General features: G+C 55.4%; 3 protein-coding genes and 1 long non-coding RNA gene across 5 annotated transcripts; 2 read left to right on the plus strand and 2 right to left on the minus strand.

The window, feature by feature from the left end:
- Positions 1 to 276: 276 nt before the first annotated feature.
- TUBB4A (tubulin beta 4A class IVa) lies at positions 277 to 4,167 on the plus strand. The gene is made up of 4 exons (XM_081076153.1): positions 277 to 693; positions 1,229 to 1,337; positions 1,446 to 1,556; positions 2,479 to 4,167. The coding sequence occupies exons 1-4, from the start codon at positions 322 to 324 to the stop codon at positions 3,534 to 3,536; spliced, it is 1,650 nt and encodes a 549-aa protein (XP_080932279.1). The 5' UTR covers positions 277 to 321; the 3' UTR covers positions 3,537 to 4,167.
- Positions 4,168 to 4,792: 625 nt separating this feature from the next.
- Positions 4,793 to 11,755, minus strand: LOC308508868. The gene is made up of 3 exons (XR_013995090.1): positions 10,553 to 11,755; positions 8,357 to 8,435; positions 4,793 to 5,833 (listed from the first exon to the last, which is right to left on the minus strand). It is a non-coding gene; the product is annotated as an uncharacterized lncRNA (long non-coding RNA).
- DENND1C (DENN domain containing 1C) lies at positions 8,735 to 17,329 on the plus strand. The gene is made up of 23 exons (XM_081076064.1): positions 8,735 to 8,849; positions 9,910 to 9,974; positions 10,056 to 10,099; positions 10,233 to 10,282; positions 10,504 to 10,623; positions 10,701 to 10,770; positions 10,953 to 11,027; positions 11,122 to 11,187; positions 11,276 to 11,329; positions 11,437 to 11,547; positions 12,347 to 12,447; positions 12,553 to 12,598; positions 12,731 to 12,832; positions 12,922 to 13,047; positions 13,848 to 13,952; positions 14,611 to 14,701; positions 14,793 to 14,833; positions 15,048 to 15,119; positions 15,720 to 15,764; positions 15,830 to 15,937; positions 16,132 to 16,199; positions 16,349 to 16,556; positions 16,650 to 17,329. The coding sequence occupies exons 1-23, from the start codon at positions 8,833 to 8,835 to the stop codon at positions 17,271 to 17,273; spliced, it is 2,409 nt and encodes an 802-aa protein (XP_080932190.1). The 5' UTR covers positions 8,735 to 8,832; the 3' UTR covers positions 17,274 to 17,329.
- CRB3 (crumbs cell polarity complex component 3) lies at positions 15,330 to 21,861 on the minus strand. 2 transcript variants are annotated; one of them, XM_081076251.1, is made up of 6 exons: positions 20,903 to 21,861; positions 20,034 to 20,690; positions 19,632 to 19,814; positions 18,825 to 18,889; positions 18,182 to 18,325; positions 15,330 to 17,854 (listed from the first exon to the last, which is right to left on the minus strand). In XM_081076251.1, the coding sequence occupies exons 3-6, from the start codon at positions 19,711 to 19,713 to the stop codon at positions 17,783 to 17,785; spliced, it is 363 nt and encodes a 120-aa protein (XP_080932377.1). In that variant the 5' UTR covers positions 19,714 to 19,814; positions 20,034 to 20,690; positions 20,903 to 21,861; the 3' UTR covers positions 15,330 to 17,782. The 2 variants fall into 2 exon arrangements, with proteins under 2 accessions (XP_080932377.1, XP_080932376.1); XM_081076250.1 differs by having other exon boundaries at positions 20,034 to 21,852.
- Between the last annotated feature and the right edge of the window lie 482 nt (positions 21,862 to 22,343).

The raw sequence follows: 22,343 nt of genomic DNA on the forward strand, positions 1-22,343 counted from the left end.
GAAACCTGGAAGGAAAATTGTGGTTTTATTGACTGCACAGCTTCAAGACAAGTCCTCCAGGAACGGACTGCCCCCCCTCAAAGAAACAGATCGCAACTCCAGAGCCCCCAGCTCGACCCCACTAGGAGCCCTCTCGGTAATACAAGGGTTCTGGCGAATGGTACATAGACGGAATGTGGAGGGAGGCTGTGGGCAAATAAACTGAGACAGGGCCGCCCGGACGTGGGGAGGCAGGATCTCCTCGCTGCTAGTTTACCGGGCCTCTCCCTTCCCCCGCCAAATCTCTGAAAAACCCGGGGGAAACGGTGCTGATAGCGCCTAATGGGCCTCCCCGCCACGGTCCGAGGTGGGGGCGCAAGGGACCCTGGCGAACCCCAGCGCTTGTCCCGGGAGGTCCCCAGGCCTCTGGGGAGGGAGCTCCCTCCACCGCGGCCCCCTCCGTGCTGGGGCGGGACCAGGGGGCGGAGCGGACCGGTGACCGCGGTGACGCGGGCCCCGCCCGCTTTTATAGAGGCGCCCCGGGGGCGCAGAGACCTTGCTTCGTCGCTGCCAGCGCCGCTGCGTCCACCTCCTGCCCCGCCACCGCAGCTCCCAGCATCAGAGACACTGCCGCCGCGTCCACGCAGTGCTACTGCCATGCGTGAGATCGTGCACCTGCAGGCGGGCCAGTGCGGCAACCAGATCGGGGCCAAGGTGCGCGGGGGACAGGGCCCCGGGAGGCGGCCGAGAGGAGCGGAGCAGGTTCTAGAGCTCCGCAGTTACCCGATCTTGGGCCTTTTGGGGGACGGGGTCGTCAGGGGCGAGCGCCCCAGGGACGGTGGGGAAGGGGGCGCCGGGGCAGGGCCAGGCTGAGAACAAAGAGGCTGATGGGGGTTGGGGCCCAGTTTTCTGTCCGCTGGCCACAGCTGGCTTCACAACTGGCCCACTGTCCCCTGCCCACGCACAAAGAGACCCAGCCCCTCCCCACCGGCTGCAGCCAGACCGAACTGACACGAGCGGGCTTGCCTGGGGTGATGACTGCTTCACCCCGCCCCCATCTCTCCCTTCTTGCTGTTTCATCCCTGCCTCCCCACCGTGCGTCTAGGTACCCCATTCACCTTGCTGGGGTATAGGTGGCAGCCAGGGAAGTGATTGGGGGTCCTGAGGCCAGAAGATGGAAGCCCAGGGCAGGCCTGGACCCCTGCTCCCCCTCTCTTGGTTCTTACCACTACCACCACCATCCCTCTAGTTCTGGGAGGTGATCAGTGATGAGCATGGCATAGACCCCACGGGAACATACCATGGGGACAGTGACCTGCAGCTGGAGAGAATCAACGTGTACTACAATGAGGCCACAGGTAGGGCATAGGGGTGCCTGCGGGAGTGGGGATGGAGAGGGGCCGGGAGGGGACAGCATGCTGGTTCCTGGCTCTTACCCCAGCTGCCCTCCATCTGCTTCCCTGCAGGAGGAAATTACGTACCCAGAGCTGTGTTGGTTGACCTGGAGCCAGGCACCATGGACTCAGTCCGCTCTGGCCCCTTTGGCCAAATCTTTCGGCCTGACAACTTCGTGTTTGGTGAGTCCTGGGCAGAAAGCACAGTCAGGGAAGGCCCATCATTTCTTTCACTTCCAAACGCTTGGCAAAATTTTTCCACCTATCATCAGAAACTCAATGGGACCATGGGGCCCCACAGCCCAGTGGTGAAGGCCGGCAGGGCAGTCAGCATTGTGATGGGAGATGCATCTGATACAGCGAGGTGGGTGTGGGTAGGGAAGGCTTCCTGAAGGAGGTGGTATTTTAATTTAACAGTATTGACCAAAGCCAGACTGCTTGCATGCAAAGCCTAGTTCTTCCACTTCAGGCATTGGACAAATACTTATTGAGCACGTACTGCATATCAGGCCCTACTGTATCCCCTGGGGATACAGCTGAGAACAAAACAGACAAAGCTTTCTGTACCCCTACCCCCACCAACCTGACATCCCAGTGGAGGGAGGTGGGATGAGAATATAAATAAGTAAAACTCAGGCACTGATCCTCTCAGCTAGGTGACTTTGGGTGGGCTCCTGAGTCTCTCTGTACCTGTGTCCTCATCTTTAAAACAGGGATTATAATAAGGTCTGCTTTGCAGGATTGTGAGGCTTAAAGCCATTAATATGTGTAAAAACTTTAGACCAATCCCTAGCACAGAGGAAAAGGTAAATAAGCATTTGTTGTTGTTTTCATTGTCATTGTCATTGTTAATATCTGCAGCCAAAATAATGAGTAGGACTTAAACTGACCAAAGGGCATTGAAGGGAGTAAAGATGTGCAAAGTGGAGGGAATAGCTGCTGGGTGAAGGAGTCAAAGATGGAAGCAAAGAGAATGATTGATAATAACAAAATTATAATAATTTATATTATATGTAGTGATAATTTTATTATTATTATTCATCTACTTGGATGGCTGGGGATGGGCTCTCCCCACAATTGCCTATGTGTCTCCTTCCTTCTTCAGGCCAGTCCGGAGCCGGCAACAACTGGGCCAAAGGCCACTACACAGAGGGCGCGGAGCTGGTGGACGCTGTCCTGGACGTGGTCCGGAAGGAGGCTGAGAGCTGCGACTGCCTGCAGGGCTTCCAGCTGACCCACTCGCTGGGCGGTGGGACAGGGTCCGGGATGGGCACGCTGCTCATCAGCAAGATCCGAGAGGAGTTCCCCGACAGGATCATGAACACCTTCAGCGTGGTGCCCTCGCCCAAGGTGTCGGACACCGTGGTGGAGCCCTACAACGCCACGCTGTCCGTGCACCAGCTGGTGGAGAACACCGACGAGACCTACTGCATCGACAACGAGGCGCTGTACGACATCTGCTTCCGCACCCTCAAGCTGACCACGCCCACCTACGGCGACCTCAACCACCTGGTGTCGGCCACCATGAGCGGGGTCACCACCTGCCTGCGCTTCCCGGGCCAGCTCAACGCGGACCTGCGCAAGCTGGCCGTGAACATGGTGCCCTTCCCGCGCCTGCACTTCTTCATGCCCGGCTTCGCCCCGCTCACCAGCCGGGGCAGCCAGCAGTACCGCGCCCTGACGGTGCCCGAGCTCACCCAGCAGATGTTCGACGCCAAGAACATGATGGCCGCCTGCGACCCCCGCCATGGCCGCTACCTGACCGTGGCGGCCGTGTTCCGGGGCCGCATGTCCATGAAGGAGGTGGACGAGCAGATGCTGAGCGTGCAGAGCAAGAACAGCAGCTACTTCGTGGAGTGGATCCCCAACAACGTGAAGACGGCCGTGTGCGACATCCCGCCCCGCGGCCTAAAGATGGCCGCCACCTTCATCGGCAACAGCACGGCCATCCAGGAGCTGTTCAAGCGCATCTCGGAGCAGTTCACGGCCATGTTCCGGCGCAAGGCCTTCCTGCACTGGTACACGGGCGAGGGCATGGACGAGATGGAGTTCACCGAGGCCGAGAGCAACATGAACGACCTGGTGTCCGAGTACCAGCAGTACCAGGACGCCACGGCCGAGGAAGGGGAGTTCGAGGAAGAGGCCGAGGAGGAGGTGGCCTAGGGTCACCTCATTCACTTTATGTCTGTCCCCACAAAAGCCCCAGGCTGCTTACTTTGACCCCTTAGAGCCCTCCTTGGGTCCCCAAGAACCCCGCATCACCTCCAAGCCTGACCTACCTCTGGCCTTTTGACCCTACTACCTTCACGTCACACCTGACCTGTCAACCTTTGACCCTTGAGCCCCACTTTGTCCCCTACCCCCTTGAGCTCTTCCAAATTCAACTCCCGCCAAGAGCCCTGCTTCACCTTTGACCCCACAATCCATGAGCTCTCCTTCACCTCGCCTTTGACTTTGCCCACGAACCCAACGCACCCCCAGGCCAATAAGCCCCAGTTTACTTTTGACCCCCTACTTTAGAGCCTCCCTTCACCTCTGACTTTCCCTCACCTTTGCTCCCACAAGCCCACTTGCCCTCTGACCCCACCATCTCTCTGGCTCCTGTAACTCTGTTTTGTCTCTGAACTCACTCCCCTCAGCTCCACCTGACCTTGGCTTTCCATGGTGTGGTAAAGGAGTGCCACATGGGGAGAAGGAAGCCCTGGAGCATGTGGACAACAGAGGCTGTGCCCCCAACCCTCCCCACACTTCTCCCCTCTGCCTGACCCACAATAAATAAATTGTTGTCCTGCCATGTTTCTGCCAAGTGCATTTTTTATCTCTCTGTGGGACTGCCAACAAGCAAGGGCTCCCTCCTACAGGATGGAGGTGGGCGCCAAAGGGACATCTAATCTGGGGGTCAGGGGTAGGGGGTGAGAAGTTTTGGAGTCAGACAGACCAGGCTATGCCACTAATTAACAGCGTGGCATTGAATAAGCCACTTGCTCTCTCTGATCCTCAATTTTCTCATTTGTAGTGGGATCATGTACTTCTCCCTTCCATGATCCCACCCACCCACCCAAGGGATGTTTGTGAGGATTCGAGATCTTGTGAGCACTGTGCCTGGCACAGTGGGTGCTTGCCGATGGAGCTGCTGCCATTTTCTGTGGGGTATCTTGCAAGTATGGAAAGCAGAGGAGGGAATCTCTAGGGAAGGATGCTGAGGAGATGGCAGCCTGGGGCTAGCACCCAAGGGACAGTCCTGCCAGAATAATAGTCACTAACATGGATGGAGCACTTCAATGTCCTGGCACATGTCTCATCTCCTGTAACTCTCACACCAACCCTGTAATGTCTGAGCTTGTATCTTCTTTCAAACAAAGGTTATGACAGACAAGGTGTATCAGCTTTTTCTGTGTAACAAACTATCCCAAAATGTTAGAGGCTTAAAACAGCAGTGATTTATTTTGTTTCCAAATCTGTAACTTGGGCAGGGCTTGGCAAGGCAGCTCATCTCTGCTCCCTGTGGCATCAGCTACAGAAGCTCAGCTGGAGGCGGAGGAACCTACTTTCAAGGTGGCTCACTCACATGGCTGCCAACTTGATGCCAACTGTCAGCTGGGGATTCGGCAGGGGCAGGTAGGAGGGCCTCAGTACTTCTCCACAGTCTGTTTGGGCTTCTTCACAGCATGGTGGCCAAATTCCCCAAGAGCAAGTATCCCAGGAGAGCAAGCAGAATGCATTGCATTTTTCGGACCTAGCTTCAGAAGTCACTGGTCTCCTCTGGACTCCTAATCGAGGCCATCACAAAGATCTGTCCAAGTTCAAGGAGGTGGGATATAGACTCCATCTCTGGAGCGTAGAGAGGCAAAATACCAGAAGAGCATGTGGGATGGGAGTTCTCGCTGTGGCCATCTTTGGAAATTACACTTTGGCCCCGTGACTGTGAAGCAGTGAGCTGGGTTTGAAAGCCTGACAGTTTAAGTCTAGAACTCTAATTTTAGTTTGTCAGCCAGAGTCCAGTGTGGAGACCACTCTAGGCATATTAAGCAGAAAGGGATTTAATATAAGGATTTAGGGGGTTATAACCATTGGAGGGGCTGAGAGAGTGGGCTGTAGGCCAGGGCTTCTTAAACTTCGGTGTGCAAAAATATCACCAGGAACACTGCCAGCTAACACACAGCTTCCTGGGCCTCACCCCAGAGTTTTTGATTCAGCAAGGTGGGGGAGGTGGGACCCAAGATTGCATTTTTAACAAGTTCTCACGTGATGCTCATGATCCAGCCTATGAAACCACATTTTGAGTAGCCCTGAAATAGGCTGAAACTACACAAAGCTGAGCCGCCAAGGGGCTACTTCCTCTGTTCGATGAGAAAGGTGAAGATTCAACAGGCTGCCATCAGAACTATCAAGTTCAAGAACACCTCCCAACACCCACAAAACTGGAGACAGGTCCACTGGAGTGCTGAACACAAAATTAACTAAAATGAATATAAAATAAAATAAATTAAAATGAATATTATACAGCAGGACACACACACACACACACACACACGGGGGTGGGGTGGGGGGGGGGAGTCATCTCACTTCTACCTTCCAAATCTTTCACAAGCATTTTTAATTGGTAGAATCAGTTCTGCAACCAGAGCCAGAGCTGCAAAGAAGTCTGGGAAATGTAGTTTTTTCCCAGCTTCTGCAGTACAAAGGAAGGCAATCCAGGAGGGTGAGGAGGAAGGGACGGATGCTGAGAGCCCATCAACTATTCCCTCCACACTCTATGCTGGACCACTGGACCCTGACTGGGACCCCAGTCTCCTCACTGGGTCCCACTGCAGCCAGGAAGAAGTGTGAGGAAGGCAGCCTGGATACACAGCCAGCAGCAACCCTCATCTGAGCTGGGCCAGCGCAGTGTTGGTTGATGGAGCAGGAAGACAACGGACTAGACCGTGAACTTCACTGTCTAACATCTCAAATCTAATGTGGCCACAAAAGAACTCCCTATTCTACCCCTAAAACATCCCTTTCCCCAATAAGAGGCACCACCTCATTGCTTACCCCAAATCTAGGAGTCAGCCTTGATTCATCGTTTCTCACACCTAGCACTCTTCCTGTCTTTTGCTGAGTCCAGTTGTCTCTGTCTCCGAAATATATTCCAAATCCAACTTCTGTTTTCCACCTGTCTTTACTCTGGTCTAAGCCACCATTATTGTTCCCTCCAGTCACTTCCCTGAGCTCCCTTCTGCCACCCCTGCCCCCTGCAGTGTATCCTTCCACAGAAACCAGAAAGGAACCTTTATATGCAAGTAAGAGCCTGTCCCTCCTCTGCTCAAAACTGTCCTATGACTACCATCTCACGCAGATTGAAACCCAAACTCTTGCCTGGGTCTCTACCCCCTACTGACTACATCCCATCACCCTCACCCTCTCTCATTAAACTGAAACTACAGTGGCCTTCTTTATGTGTTCAATCATATCACACTTGATTCAAACTTAGGGCCTTTGTACATGCTGTTTCTGCTACCTCTTTTCCCAGATGTATGCGTGGCTGGCCCCTTCTCATCTACAGGTTTAAGTTCAAATGGTACCTTCTCTAAGCAGCATTCCCTGGCAACTCTAAATTAGCACCCCGCAGCTATCCATCACTTATCAATTTGTATACTTGTTCTTTTTGTCTCCTACTGTCCCCCACTAGAATGCAAGCTTCATGAGGACAGGAATCTTAGTCTACTTAAAACAGCGTGATACAACACAGGCCCGCAGTAATTATTTGTTAAATGAATGAGCAAGTGAATGAATGACTTCATGCCACACTGGTGTGGAGTGTGGGCTGGCCCTGGTGATGGCTTCTGACCAACAACTTATGGCAAGGTGATGAGTTGTCACTTCTGAGATCGGATTACAAAAGGTTGTGACTTCTGTCTTGATGAACCCTATTGCCTTCTCAGCTTGTTTAAGTTGATAAAGCAAGCAGCATATTAGGAAGGTTTACATGGCAAAGAACTGAGGACAGCCTCTGGCCAACAGCCAACAAGGAACTGAAGCTCTCAGTCCAACACTCCACAATGAACTGAACCCTGCCAGCAGTCACACAGTGAGATTAAAAGCAGATCTTTCTCCAGTCAAGCCTTCAGATAAGGCCACGGCCCAGCAGATATACCTTATTATAGCTGAGATACCCTGCAGTAGAGGACTCAGCTAAGCCAGGACCCAGAGTCCTGGCCCACACAGAAACTGTCAGATCCTAAATGTGTATTCTTTTAAGCCATAAATTATGGCCATTTGAGATACAGCAATAGTAACTAATACAGAGAGTTCAAATGACTTGCCTAAGGTCACACAGACACAACAGAACTGAGTTAGGTCTTGAACCCAGGTCTCTCTGACTCCAAGGTCATTCTCTTAACCACTTACCTGATCTGCCTCTCATAAGAACAGACAGAACCTAGCAGGAACTTGATTCTGGCCTGCAAGTGTGTCTATGTATCCTTGTGTTTCAATATGACATCTGTCTGCCCATGTGTCCATCTCTTTCTTAGTCTGCAATTCTGTGTCCAGCTGTGTCTCTCTCCACGCATGTGACTATGTCTGGATATGAATATGACTTACAGCTGGGCCTTAAGACTTGTGGTCTATCCCTTTGTTACCGCTCTAGCTATGCTTGTGTTCTATGCCTTTCTATCTTTTGTCTGTATAGTTCTCTGTTATCTTGTTTGTATGTCTATCTGTCTGTGTGCCGTCTCTGTGTAAATCTATTTGTAGCTGCACCTGTCTATTATCATCTGTCGGCATCTATCACCTGGCTGGTCAAAGACTGTTCCTTGCGTGTGCCATCCTTCTCTATTTGTCAGTTTGTGTTTATCACTGTATCCTGCCTGTATGACTTAGTGTTTCTCTGTGTCTGTCTGCTATCTATGGCTGTTCTAGCCTATTTGTCTGTCAGTCACTTCCTGGCTCTGTGTGTGTGTGTGTGTGTGTGTGTGTGTGTGTTGTCTGTCGGTCTGTACCTGTGTTCTGACTGCTGTTGGCTGTCCACTTCTCTGGTGATCCAGTGTCCACTCTCTGGTCCAGCTCCCTCTGGTGGCCCTATAAGGAATGGCCAGTACAGATGGACCAAAGGAAAGAGGAAGAGTTGAAGGAAGAGGAAGCATTTTAGGCAAATTGTGAATCCTGGGCTGCACAGAGAGGGAAAGGCTTGGGTGTAATGGTGGGAACCAGACATGACCTGGTCTGGCAGGATGGAACTGGGGGTCTGGTCTCTGAGCCACCAATTGCCCACCGATCCCGGGAAAGGGCTAGAAGAAAAGATGCTTGGGGTTTTCACAGTGGGTGGGGGCAGGGGCCTCCCTCCGTAGACGTCACCCACTAAACTTCCTCTCTCAGCCACACAGGAAGCTGAGCCGGCTCAGGGCCCAGCCCTGCGCAAGCACGGCCCCCAGGACCCCTAGGGAAAGGGCCCCACCAGGCCGGCCCTGCAGGGACCATGGGATCCAGAGCTGAGTAAGAGTGGCCCTTCCCCCATCCTCTGAACCAAGATTCCCAGACTAGGCCTGGGCTGGGGCCAACGGGAGGGGGGCTGGTGCACGCCCGGGAGGGACTAAGAGTCACAGGGGCAGGTGGGAATCAGGGCAGGACTCTCAGCTGGCTTACAATATGGACTCCACTCTCAGACACACTCAGGCCACTCTCGGCCTCTCCCCCTCCTGCATCTCCCCAGCTCTGTGTGGCTAAGTTTGTAATTCAGAGCGTATACCTTTTGGTATATCTGAGTGAAAGGGAGCATGGCTTCTGGTTGTCAGCAGGGTGGGTGGGAGGACTCTGTGTGTCCCTCTGTGTAAGTGCTTGTGTGATATTTGTGTCAGCATGAGGGCGAAGTGGTAGGGCTCCCCATGTCAGGGACAGTGATCTCAGTCAGACCCCATCCTCTTTCTCTGTTGCCGTCCAGGTCTTGCTGTCTCTCTTCCTGAGAGCAAGTCCCAGCGCCCTCTGCGTGGTGGGCAGAAGGGGGGATAAGGGAGGAAGTCAGAGATTGCAGGGTTTACAGAAGTACCAGGGCACACTGCTCTCCTTTCTCTGATGAGAAATTTGGGGTCAGCCCCTGGGGCCCCATAAAGCCTCACATACAGAGATGCACGGGGAGGCCTCTTGCTCTCAAGACCACAGACGCTGGCACATTTACTCAATCATAGTCACAGCCACACAAGAAAACGTGGGCTTATTTACCTTTACACTGGCTTGGTCACGCAGACTCACCGTGCTACCTGACACACGCACTGAGCAGCCTCATTCTTTCAGGCCGACACGAATTTAAGTCATGCACACACACAGAGTCCCACTGTCACTGCTTCATACTCCCAGTCACACACACACAATCAGTACCATCCCATGCACAGCCTCACACAACCTGCACCATCAAATCCTACACCATCAAAACTGTATGTGGGTCATGCACACACAGATGCACCAGTCACACACAATCACACCCATACAAAACCCACGTGGACACAACGACACCCAGAAGCAAGTCCATGGACCCACTACACCCTTTCTTGTCCCACAGAGGGGGTCCCCCTGCCGTGTTTGATTGGTTCTTTGAAGCAGCCTGCCCTGCCTCCCTACAGGAGGGTGAGTTGGGGGCATTGGGTGAAGGGGGAAGATGGAGGGTGGGCCTGGGACCCTGAATTTAGAGGCCTGCTCTTCCTGCAGATCCCCCCATCCTGCGGCAGTTCCCCCCAGACTTCAGGGACCAGGTATGCAGGCTGTCTCCTTGCTCCCCTAGGCCAGGGCCAGTCCCCCTGGGGGAGGGGACTTTGTCTTGGACAGGGAGCTCAGGGATGGGGCCCAACCTGAGTGGCCAAACTGTGTGCTTTTCTCCACCCCCAGGAAGCTATGCAGATGGTGCCTAAATTCTGCTTCCCTTTTGATGTGGAAAGGTACGGAAGGAAACAGACACCAGGGACCCAGAGACCCAAGGATTCAGGGATTCACACATCCAGGGGCTTAAGGACGCAGGGCCTCAGGGACCCTGACAACTAAAGACCTATACACCTAGGGCCCCACACTGGTGGACACAGTACTAGGAGAATTATAAGGGTAGGGTGGGGGCTTGGGGAGTTGTGATTCCCGGGTCTCTGAGAGCCTCTCCCACCTCCAGGGAGCCCCCCAGCCCTGCGGTACAGCATTTCACGTTCGCCCTCACCGACCTGACCGGCACCCGAAGATTCGGTTTCTGTCGCCTCCGGGCTGGTGCTCTCAGTTGTCTCTGCATCCTCAGGTGTGGAATATGGGGGGAGAGGGTGAGGAGGTCTCGACCTAGAGGCGCTTCATGGAACCTGTGTCCTCTCTCCACAGCCACCTTCCCTGGTTTGAGATGTTCTACAAGCTGTTGAACACAGTAGGGGACCTCCTAGCCCAGGACCAAGTGAGACCAGCCCCCCTCTCATTTTCAGGAGTCCCAGCCCTCACCCCACCACACCCCCAGCCCTGCTTAGAACTCCAAGGCCTTACCTGAGCCCCTTGGCTCCTCCCAGACCACCCAGCCTGAGTCAAGGCCTTCAGAATCCCCAATCCACGTTTTGGCTCAGACACCCCAACCCCATACAGGTCTCGGAGGTCGAGGAACTTCTTCTAAATCTGCTGCAGCATCCGCTGCCGAGGACCCAGGCCTCAGTGGAGCTGGTGAGTAGTCCCCAACCCCTGGGCGTCCGACCCCATGTGAACGGGGAGGCTGCGCCCCAGCCTTGAGGACCACACAGCTAAACCTCTCCCCCAGGGCAGCGGAGTAACGATCTCCAGAGCGCACGGCATTCCGCCCCCTGCCCCCGGGAACAGCAGGCCGGTGAGCAGGTCTGGGGACCATGGGAGGGAGGGCACTCAGGTAAGGCCAACCCTTGATTGATCGGTCCCCCCGCCAAATCCTCCACCAGCTTTCCTGCTTCGTGGCCCCCGACCCAGGCCGCCTGCCATCCATTCCTGAGAACGTGAGTGGACATCTGGGAGGGGGCTCTGGGGGAGCGAGGTCCCGAAACCCACAGGGGCCGCCAGATCCTGTGGTCCCTCGCGCCTAGCGCTTCTCTCTGTCCCTCAGAGAAACCTAACGGAGTTGGTGGTGGCAGTGACCGACGAGAACATCTTGGGGCTGTTCGCGGCTCTCCTAGCGGAGCGAAGGGTCCTGCTCACCGCCAGCAAGCTAAGCACGGTGAGGCGAGGCCAGCCGGGCAGGGGAGGGGCCGAGCCCGGGCTTCTCCCCTGGGGGCGGGACGACGGGGCGCATTCCTACTCTAACCCCGTCGGGCAACACCCGAGGGCTCTGCCCTTTTCAAGGTCAGGGTTGAGTTGAACCCTGGCTTCGCCCTTATGGGGGGTTGTCAGAGTGGGCTGCGCTGTAGCTCCTCCTCATTGGAAGCGCCGAGTCCAGACTCCACCTACTTGGGGGCCATAACAAGACTGGCTCCGCCCCTCTGGAGAGTCAGATCAGGAAGCGCTAAATCCTATCTCCGCCCCTAGGGGGGGAAGGACGGGAGAGTAGGGGGTGGAGGTTAAATGCTGGCTCCACCTCTAGGGGCGGGTCCAAATGAGTTGCATTCCAGTTCCGCCTCTTTAAGGGTGGGGGTAAGTGAAGTTGAGTCGTGACTCCATCCCTAGGGGCGGGAATAGGGCGGGCTCAGTACTAGCTCCTCTGCTTTCGGGATGGAGCCAGTAGGCTGAGTCGTACCTCTGCCCCAAAGAAATTGGGATCCCGGAGGTTGCATATTAGCTCCGCCCCCTAGAGGGAGGCTAGTGCTACGTCCTGGCTCCACTTGCTCCAAGCACCGTCATTTACCGAATTCTTGGAGTCCACTTGATCCCTGAGGGGTCTGAGTTTTCACTTTTACCCAGTAGCTGGTGGGAAGGAGGTGGGGTGGGTGGGAAATGGAGCTGGGAGAGCCATCGTTCCAGAAAGGGTTTTTGGAGCCGGGGGTCCAAGTCTGACTCCACCGCCCCCTACCCGTCCCTAGCTGACCTCGTGCGTCCACGCGTCCTGCGCCCTCCTGTACCCCATGAGCTGGGAGCACGTACTGATCCCCACGCTGCCGCCGCACCTGCTAGACTACAGCTGGTGAGGGGCCGAGACTTGGGAGGGCCAGGGCCTGGGGAAGAGGCGTGGGGTTCCGGGGACCCGGGGGTGGTGCCTGCATGACCCTGCCCCCTCGGTCGTCTGCAGCGCCCCCATGCCCTACCTCATCGGAGTCCACGCCAGTCTCGCCGAGGTGAGTGGGAGCGGAACTGGACTTCGAGGGCGGGCGGAATCCCCCTACCCTCTGCATCCCCAGGTACCCTCCCCTGCCAGGGATCCTCGAACTCTGAGCGGCGGTCCCCCCCCCCCCCACTCCTCATTGCAGAGAGTGCGGGAGAAAGGCCTAGAGGACGTAGTGATGATGAATGTGGACTCCAATATCTTAGAGACGCCCTTTGACGACATGCAGGCGCTGCCCCCAGACGTGGTCAGTGTCACCCCTCCCACCCTCCCTGCCGTGTCCAAGAGGCGGAGGCCCCATACCCGCCTGCTAAGCTCTGCTTTCCTGTCCTCTAGGTGTCCCTGCTGAGGCTGCGCCTAAGGAAGGTCGCGCTAGCCCCGGGGGAAGGGGTGTCCCGTCTCTTCCTCAAAGCCCAGGCTCTGCTCTTTGGGGGCTACCGCGATGCTCTCGTCTGCAGCCCGGTGAGCAGTGGGGACACCGAGGGAGAGGCCCCATGGGCCCGGAAGGATTCAGAATAATATTGATACCTAGCAATTATAGAGTGGTTACTCTTTGCCCCCGTTGCTCATCTGTAAAATGGAATCCAGATAGTACCAACCCAATGAGTCAATGAGTGGGCATATCCAAAATGCTTGGATAGTGAGTGCTCCAATGCTAGATTTTACCAGTACTATTATCTCTTTTAATGAGATATATGCCATTATGGGCCCATTTCACATATGAGGAAACCGAGGCGTGGAGAAGTCCCACAATGGGTGAGTGTTGAAACTAGGACTTTGATCTGCTGACTTTCAACTCCCCATACCCTCAGTTTTCAACTACTCTATAAACACTTGAGTAGAGGGTTCTATCGTGAGCATCTGTTGTTCCTGTGAGCTCTACCTTTACAACACATCTGGAATCTGCCCATTTCTCCCTGTCCTCTGTCTCCACCTTCGTCTAGTTCCCATTACCGCTCGCCTGGATCAGCACACTCGCCTCCCAGACATGTCTCTTCCGGGCTCCCACCCTCCCCTCCCATAGTCTGTCCTCTCAGAAGTAGCACCTGAGTGAGGTCCGGTCCCACCTCTTCCCACAGCCCTCGAAGACTCCCACCTCCCTCGGGGTGAAAGCCCAAATCCTCCCCACAAGGCTCTGCACAAGTTCAAGCATACAGCAGTCGCTCAATCAACGTTTGCTACATAGATAATATGCTATAGTGAGTGAGGCAGCTGGAGTCCAGGAGAGCCTGGGGAATTCAGGACCCGTGTCCTTCTTCCAGGGCCAGCCAGTAACTTTCAGTGAAGAAGCCTTCTTGGCCCAGAAGCCGGGGTCTCCCCTGCAGGCCTTCCACCGGCGGGCTGTGCACCTGCAGCTGTTTAAACAGGTGAGCCAGAGCCCTGACGGCGGGGCTGGGGCAGGCGGGGCTCTAGCAGGATCTCCTAACCATGGGTCCCAGGTTAGGGGGGCAGGACTGAACTCGGGTTCCTAAAGATGGGAACCCCTAACCTGAGTTCCTGAGGATTAAGAACTACTCCTAGGTCCCTGGGGAGATATGGATGGGACCAAATTCCAGTTTCCATGTTGTGAGTCCGTGCAGGTTTATGGAAGGGCCGTGTCCCAAGTGTGCACTCGCTTTGGAGGGAGGAGACTCCAGTGCGGGGTGGAGGGCTGTAAGCCGACCAGACTCCTGGCTTCCTGAAGGAAGGTGGGCTGGACTCCAGGGTACTTCAATGAAGGCCTGGGTTCTAGAGTCCCTGATGGTGGGGTTGACCTCTTCCAGGGTCACTGAGAGGAGCTAGGAGATCTGGAGTAGCAGAGTCTGACTTCCAGGTCCCTGAGGACAGGTTCTGACCTGGGGGAGGGTAGACTGTTGGACTTCTGGCTTCCTGAGGTGGGCTCCAGAATTCCTGGGTCCTGGGGGTGTGTCACTAGAGGAGCCAGGGATGGCTTTTACATCTTGAGGGCTACAGGACTCCTAGTCCTCGCATTCATATGTGTTGATGATGGCCCTGTGTCTAACTCTCTGACCCTCCCTCCCCCAGTTCATCGAAGGCCGACTGGAGAAGCTTAACACAGGAGAGGGCTTCTCAGATCTCTTTGAGCAGGAGATCACCTGCATTGGGGACTCCTCAGGTGAGCCCTGCACCTAGCCCGAGTCCCCACCCCACCAGCAGCATCCCAGCCTGAACCTGCTTGCCATGACCACTCTCTCTCCTCGTTCTAGGCACCCTTCGCTCCTACCAGCTCTGGGCCGACAACCTAAAGGTATTAACAACCAAACACTTGTTTACAGTTTATTATTGGATTAATTTAATCCCACCACAATCCCTAGGTAGGGTCATTTTGTTCATTTATACAGGTGAAGACATAGAGGCTCAGAGGAGAGGGACGTGTCTGACATCACACAGCCCTGGGGTGATGTGGGGTCTGGGGTAATCCCTGATGCCCAAACTTCTCTCCCTTGGCGTTCTCTCCCCAGAAAGGTGGTGGTGCCCTCCTGCATTCGGTCAAGGCCAAGACTCAACCAGCCGTCAAAAACATGTACCGCTCGGTAAGGCTGGGCTCAACAGGCCACTGGGGTGACAGGGTATTTTAACGCCACATTTAAAGTGCAAACATTTTTATCAGAACTGAACCAGCAGTTAAACCATTAACGATTCTTCCCACTTTTATTCTCCATTCACCATTCTCATTTTTGTTGGGATAATTTCTTTCCTATTTAAAATTAATGACCAAGATTCATTTTTTTTCTTTTGTCTTTCTCAAACACTGCAAACCCCACTGTTGCCCTTGTGGGTTTTTTTCTCCCAAGCCCAAGTTTCCTGGGACCAACTTTTGCAGCTCTGAATTGTCCATTCAATGTTATTCTTCGCTCGGCTTTTGAACATGAACACATTTTTACGATGTTCTATTTTTGCCACCCTCTGTTTCATTTGGAGGTTATTTCCCCCAGGAATAGTCCTTTTGTATAGTCAAAGGGGCGAGAGCTTGTAATGACTCTTTAGGTGGTGCGTGGGAAACTGAATATATTTGTGAGACACAAACTTGAATAGATGGCAAGGTGCCGTTGTCCTAGGGGACAGAGGGCTGAATTCTCAAATACCTGGGGTCAAGTCACCTTGAGTCTGATTCTCTTTTGGCTCCTCCATAGGCCAAGAGCGGCTTGAAGGGGATGCAGAGCCTTCTGCTGTACAAGGTAAGGCTAATGGCCAAAGGAGGACTGGGGAAACAGGGCTCCTGATTCACCCACCCTCTTCCTAGGATGGGGACTCTGGCCTGCGGAGGGGAGGCTCCCTGAGGGCCCTGTCCCTCACCAGCCGCTCAGATCGCCTGCAGCAGCGCCTGCCTATTACCCAGCACTTTGGACAGGTAAGATGCTCCCACCCCCACCCCAACGCACGCATCTGGAATTATCACCAAGTCCTCCTCCCATCCTCAGTCTCCATCTAGACATCTTGCCTCCTTTCTTGTGGACCCAGTAGCTGGTGTCCACACTCACCCTCCTTCACACAGCCCCGACCCCATAGCTCCTGAGGCCCACCCCCCAAATCTGTCCTTTGCAGAACCGGCCCCTTCGCCCTAACAGGAGACTCCAACTGGAAGAAGGACCTTCTGAGTCCCTGGAGGAGGGGTAAGGCTCTAAGGCAGGGGGAGGGGCAATGTTGGAAGGGGGAGGCCAAGGGTGATGGGGAAGAGTCCCCAAATTCCAAACCTGCCAGAGCCCCTGGACTGAGGCTGGGGGTCTTGGGCAGATATTCGAGGCTATCAATCCTCTCTTAGGACACCCCCTCTGAGCCCTGAGGATGCCCAGGACCCATGGGCAGAGGAAGCTCTGGACAGCAGCTTCCTGGGGTCTGGGGAAGAACTGGATTTGCTGAGTGAGATTCTGGACAGTCTGAGCACAGGAGCCACAAGGACAGGCAGCCTGCGGCCCAGCCAGAGCTTAGACTGCTGCCACAGAGGGGACCTCGACAGCTGTCTCAGCCTGGTGAGCCCCCAGTCCTCCCGCACTTGTCCATTACCCGCCGCCCATCCCCCATCTAAAGTCTAGCAACTTGCTCATCTCCCCACCCCCACCCAGCCCAACATACCAGGAAGACCAAGATGGCAGCCAGATGAGGAGGACCCCCCAGAGCCCCAGCCCCAGTCCCTGCCAGCCAGCATGCCATATCTGCAAACACTCCAGCCTTCGGATACCAAGAGCTTCTCAGAGAACCTCTCTCCCCAGCCACCCTCAGAGGCCAGTCAAGAAATCACTTCTCCATCCCAGTCTTCAACAGCTACAGACCCAAGCTATCAAGGGGCCCCTGAATCCTCTCTCACAGAGCCCTGTCATCGAATCCAACGTCTCTCCCTTCCTCATGAAGCAGCTGGAGATCCCAGAGCCCAGGAGAGCCCCTGCTCCCAGCTCTTGACAGCGCCTACCCAGCCCAGCCCTCCAGAAAGCCAACTTCAGGTCCCCACAGAGACTAACTCGGATATCACCTGGACATCCCAACCCCTTGACTCTTCCTCAGATCCTGGCTCCCCAAAGAACCCCAGAGCCCAGCCTTATGAGGGCCTGCTAGCAGAGCACGCTCACCTCCAGTCCCCCAAGGGGCCGGGAGCTCCCAGATCCCCTGCTTCACCTTCTAGCAACCAGCAGGAGCCCCTGGCCAGAAGCCGGCCCAGAGTTGCTGAACTTAAAAAGTGTTTTGAAGGTTAAGGATCAGGTGTCTGGAGGACACCAATCCCTCAATAAAGCCACAAGAGCCCAAAGCCAGTTTTTCCTGGTGAGTTTACTTGGGGGCCCTCTCTCTGCTCAGAAACCCACCCCATCCATCCACCACCTTCCCTACTGGGATAGCCTCCAGCTGCCTTCTAGGTGCAGCGAAAAGCCCTCCCTTCCAGGAAGCCTTCATAGCCCTAGGATCCTCGCAAGCTTACAATTCATCCCTCCACAGCATAAGAGCTCTTAATTTGTCTCCTCCACCTAATCTAATTCCTGCCCCCACCAGCTCAAAAAAAGTTTTTATTATTTGTCATTACCAATTTTACATATATATATAAAAAGTGAGCAGCCCCACCCTCCCTTGCCCTCAGGGGCAGTCTCTGAAGCACCTTTGTCCCTTCTATTCTTAAATATGAAGCTGGATGGGTTTGAAGGCCCAGAGAGGGATCTGCCTTCCCCCAAAGTCACACAGCAAGTGAGGGATTTGGATAGAGGAAGGGGAACTAGATGGGCAGGCAGCCCCGCACTGTTTCCTTGGAGTCCTGGGGAGCCCGGGCCTCAGCTGCGTGGGAGAACTGAAAGGAAAGGAGAGGGGAGTTGTCGGGCCTGTGTGGAGATTGTGCAGCAAGCAGGGAGGCGGGTCCCCAGCCCCGGCACCCCCAACTGCAGGCAGAGTCAAGCAGAGGTGACATGCTTCGCGGAGCCAGCCCAGCAGGTGCCCTGTGGCCCCCCAAGTCCTTCTGAGCCATCAGAGGCTGGTGTCTTGCTGGCAGCTGCTGTATGGGAGCAAGCGCCAGGCAGTTCTGGACAGTGGAGGTGTCTGTGGCGGACCCCAGCATTCAGATGAGCCTCTCCTCGGGTGGCAGCTTGAGGTTGGGGGGCGGTGGCGCACGGGCACCCACCTGCTCCTCACTGCTGGGCCGGTAGGTGCCTTCTGTTTGACGCTTCTCCCGCAGTTTCCGCACCAGCAGCACCAGCCCCACGGCCAGGAGCAGGGCGGCCAAGAGGGAGAAGACCACAATGATGGCAGTGGTGGCCTCTGTAGACTGCCAGAGAGGGGACAGGTGTGACTTCCCTGAATCTGAGAATCCTGGCCACTCCCATCTTAGAAGTATCCAGGGTTCCTAATACCCCCACTCCACACCTGCCACTTTTGGTGATCTGGTCCCTCCACCCTGATCCCTATCTAGCACATCTGGAGCTCCCAGTACACCTACCACATCTGGGGTCCTCCTCACAAGCACCGGCCACATCTTGGCTCCTAGCTCCATCTCCCTCCTTCTGAGAGGGCTATGGGGCTCCTGACTCCCTAACACTCACCACCACCCACCCCCTTCCTGTGGTTCTGGCTCTCCCTAGTCTGGGGCCCTGGGTCTCCCCAGTTGCCATGTTGGTATTCTGGTCTCTCCCACTTAAGGTGTTCCAGTGCCACCCCTCCCCCACCCTGACCCATCACCTCTGGGAATCTAGGGCCCCTCCACACACTACATATGGACTCCTGAATAACATCCTGCTGCCCTCCTCCCACTTATACCCTCAACTCACCAGGGCCCCATTGGAGCTGGGGCCGGGGGTAATGGTGCTGTTCCCATATGCAGTGGGTGTCGATGCTGTGGGGAGGTGGATAGAGAGGATAAATGAAGTCCCATCTATCTCTTCCATCTTGGCACATCTGCACCTTCCTTGAGCAACTCCCCCACCCCAGAACTTCACTCTTCTGGGTCTTCCATTCTCACAGAGACTGTTGCCTTGCACCAAGGGACCGGCGTAGCTGTATTTGCTCCTCTGGTCGCCCCCAGCCCAGCAGAGCCCAGCAGTGAGTAATCAGCCCACAGTAGTTTGCAGTTTGCACTGAGTTGGGGACTCTGATAATGGATGGTGTCCAGAAGCCCAACCCTCCTTTCCCCTCCCCCACCTCCCTGGCCCTCCCTAGGCCTTTAAGGATCAGGGCAGATCTTGCGTTTCCTTGGAGTATCTGACTCATACCACCCCCCCTCAGGCTCTTGAAACGAAGCGGACTGTCTGTCTTGGTCCGCACCTGTGGCCAGCACGGTGGTCAACCTGCGCTCAGAGCCCCAGGCAGGCCTTGTCCTGGCTCCCAGCCTGCCCCAAACACCTCAGCCATACTGACTCGGATATGCTGGCAGGCTTCCTCTCCCCCCAGCTCATAATTCTGCCCCAGTAAAGAACTCAGGAATGCTAGACCCACTCCGACTAACCAAGGAAGGACTCAGGAATTCTAAATCCCCAGCCCTGACCTTGCAGACGCCTGCCCCCAAGGCACTTCAAGCCCGCTCCCCAGTTCTTGACCTCTCAGTGTCCCAGGTCCCCAGAGCCCCCGCCGGTACCTACTTTCCCCCCAGGCCCGGCCCCAGCGGGTCTGCAGCAGCGGCAGGCCGAGCGCTAGGAGCAGCCCCAGGCTGGGGCTCGCCATGGGTCGGGCGACCGGCTGGTGGCACCAGGTACCGGGCTTCTCGCGCGTGCCGTTCCTACCGCATCTCGGGCCGGGGGTACCTGCGACCTGGCACCTGAGGGCTGGAGGAGAAAGGCCAGGGCGTGGGGGAGGAAGCTGGACCCAGGCGCAGGCCCAGGGGAGGGGCGACCCGCGCCAGGGCACCCCGGAGTCCCGCCCCGCCCCGGCGCCAGAGGTCAGAGATTAAAAATTAACTCGAGGAGGCACGTTCCTGGGCTCGGGAAACCGAAGGAGAAGGGGAAAAAGGTCAGCAGGCCAACCAGCGCGACCAGCCTCCCTACCTGGCCCGCGCGTCTTCGATCTCGCTCAGGTTCCCGGTTCAATTCCCTGGTTCCAACTCTCGGTGTGTCCCTCTGTCTCTCGGTCGGAATCCACCGGCTCCTCCCGCTCACGTGACCCGGAAAGTTTAGTCACTCACCTGGGAGAGGAGCGCACTTCCGGCTTGTGCACCTGAGCCTCGGTGAGAGGGCGGGGCCAGGCGGGAGGCGGGGCCGCGCCCAGGGCGCACCTGTAACGGGAACCCAATCCTATAATGGGGAGGAGTAAAAAGGGGCGGAATCGCGCAGGTGCAAAAGTAAATTTCCACCTGTATTACGGGGACATCTGTAGGATCGCACAGGTGTGGAGACACACGGGTGATAGAGACACCCGGGTATCAGGCACTCCTGTCTGGGGCGGACTCAGATGGGGAGTCCCTAATGAAAAAATATCTGTGTGGCACATACCTGCATGGGAGCAAACCTGTAAAGACATCTGCACGAATATGTAAGAAGCACACCTGTGAAAGTCGTCTGCATTAAATCACACCTATTTGGAGTATAGCCGAATGGAAGCTTACCTGTGTGAAAAATAGCTGTATAGAACACACCTGAGTTATAACAAACACGTGACTGAGGCACTCTGCTGTAGGGTTTTGAAAATGCATTTGCGTCCATCACCTATGAAATGAACAAGACTTGTATGAGGAATTCCTGTGTGAAATGCATTGGCAATACCTGTATGAGACACATCTACATTTATAGTACACCTGTATGGGACCCAGTTATATGGAAACAGACCCACATGAGTGTACACTTAACTGGAACACATCTGTGGCGTGAGGGGATGCTATATAATGCATTCCCGGGTAGATGTCTGTTGAGGAGCATACCTGAGGTGAAGCAGTAGTCTTGTATGAGGACCATCTGCATAGAATTGAGCTCAAATGAGAGAGACCTGAGACCATCTGTATGAACTACATTTACATTGAAGCACATCTGGTGACTGGGCAGCAGGAAAGGAGCTCATGAGTCATAGAGGCCCACTCGTCAGGGAAGTATCTGAGAAAACACCTGTTTGGGGAATCTCCACGGGAAAACATCTGTATCCCCGATGCTGGAGGGCACCTGCAAATGAAAGCGTCTGTGAAGGGGTCCTCTATAAGAGGCACGTTTGTCTGGCACACGTCTGTTTGAGCACACCTGTCTGGGCAGAAGCTGAGTGGGAACCAAATGTGCCCTCGGGACTGTCTGTATCTTTGGATAAAAGACGACGATAATAAGATGACCTCCCTCCTGGTGACTCCAGAGTGAAAGTGATGGTTAAGGAGACATTAATCCCTTTTAGGGTATAGAGTGATGGGTAGGAATCCCAGGTCTCGTTAAATTCCTGCTTTGCCCCTTCTGGGCACGTGGACTGGGGACAGGTCTTAATCTCCTGCTTCCTCTTCCGTGAAGCGGGAAAGCCAGTCCCACCTACCTTACAGGGTTTACGCGAGAGTCCAGTAAAAGGCCTGGCACGTGCAACGCACTGAATCCTTAATAGCTATTGTTATTATTCGCCGTCTAGTGGTCCGGGCGCCCCTCCCCCTAATGGTGAATCGAGAAACTGCGCTCTAAACTAGTGGGAGGGACATTCGGCAGGTGCAACAAGCGCGACAAGCTGAGGCCCCGCCTCCTGCGCTTGGTTACCGAGTCCTTGTCCCCAGTCGCGCCTGTCACACTGAGACACTCCCCCCCCCAGGCCGATGAAGAGAGAGCAGTCATGCCGGGGTCTGGATGCGGCATCAACCCCTTTAAGACTGCCAGGCAAGGCCAGAGCTGCGGGACCCAAGGCTGCCCAGGGTCAGCCGGAGGCCCCACCCAGGTGGGTGGGCGAGGCGGGAGAGGCGGGCACCTCCCAGGCGGCTCTGGCCAATAGGAAACCGACTTTGCAACCGCGCTGCGGGTTGATCTTCCGTTTCCTGGTCTAGGTGGGGGCCGAGAAAAGAGGCGCGCGGGCGGGACGTAGGGACCGAGGGAGAGCTGCGTGGTGCTCTTCTGTTTCTGTGGCAGAGGGGAAAATGTGAAATGACCTGGCGGGCAGATGGCGTTAGGTTGGTTCTTGAATATCTCCGGGAAAAACGAGAATTTTAGTTCCTGAAGATTAGTAGGGGAGGGAGGTCAAGTGGAAAGGGATTAAGAAACCCAATCCCTGACGTCTCCCTATTCGCCTCCTTGGGCAGATGGTAAACTGAGGCACGCAGAGGCGGAACACTGAAACCAGAACTGAGACCATGAATCTTTCTAGGTCCTCATCCCAGAATGAACCTTGGTGCTCCCTACGCAGTGCCG

Source organism: Rhinolophus hipposideros (genome assembly GCF_964194185.1).
Source record: "Rhinolophus hipposideros genome assembly, chromosome: 16".
Classification (NCBI taxonomy): domain Eukaryota; kingdom Metazoa; phylum Chordata; class Mammalia; order Chiroptera; family Rhinolophidae; genus Rhinolophus; species Rhinolophus hipposideros.

Coding starts and splice junctions, on each gene's coding strand:
- CRB3 (XM_081076251.1), bottom strand. CDS start 19,713: ATGGCGAGCCCCAGCCTGGGGCTGCTCCTAGCGCTCGGCCTGCCGCTG. Junction 18,890..19,631: donor GGGCCGGGCCTGGGGGGAAA/GTAGGTACCGGC, acceptor ACCTCCCCACAG/CATCGACACCCACTGCATAT. Junction 18,326..18,824: donor CCAGCTCCAATGGGGCCCTG/GTGAGTTGAGGG, acceptor CCTCTCTGGCAG/TCTACAGAGGCCACCACTGC.
- DENND1C (XM_081076064.1), top strand. Junction 13,048..13,847: donor ATGCTCTCGTCTGCAGCCCG/GTGAGCAGTGGG, acceptor TCCTTCTTCCAG/GGCCAGCCAGTAACTTTCAG. Junction 16,557..16,649: donor TCGACAGCTGTCTCAGCCTG/GTGAGCCCCCAG, acceptor ACCCCCACCCAG/CCCAACATACCAGGAAGACC.
- TUBB4A (XM_081076153.1), top strand. CDS start 322: ATGGGCCTCCCCGCCACGGTCCGAGGTGGGGGCGCAAGGGACCCTGGC. Junction 694..1,228: donor GCAACCAGATCGGGGCCAAG/GTGCGCGGGGGA, acceptor CCATCCCTCTAG/TTCTGGGAGGTGATCAGTGA. Junction 1,338..1,445: donor GTACTACAATGAGGCCACAG/GTAGGGCATAGG, acceptor GCTTCCCTGCAG/GAGGAAATTACGTACCCAGA.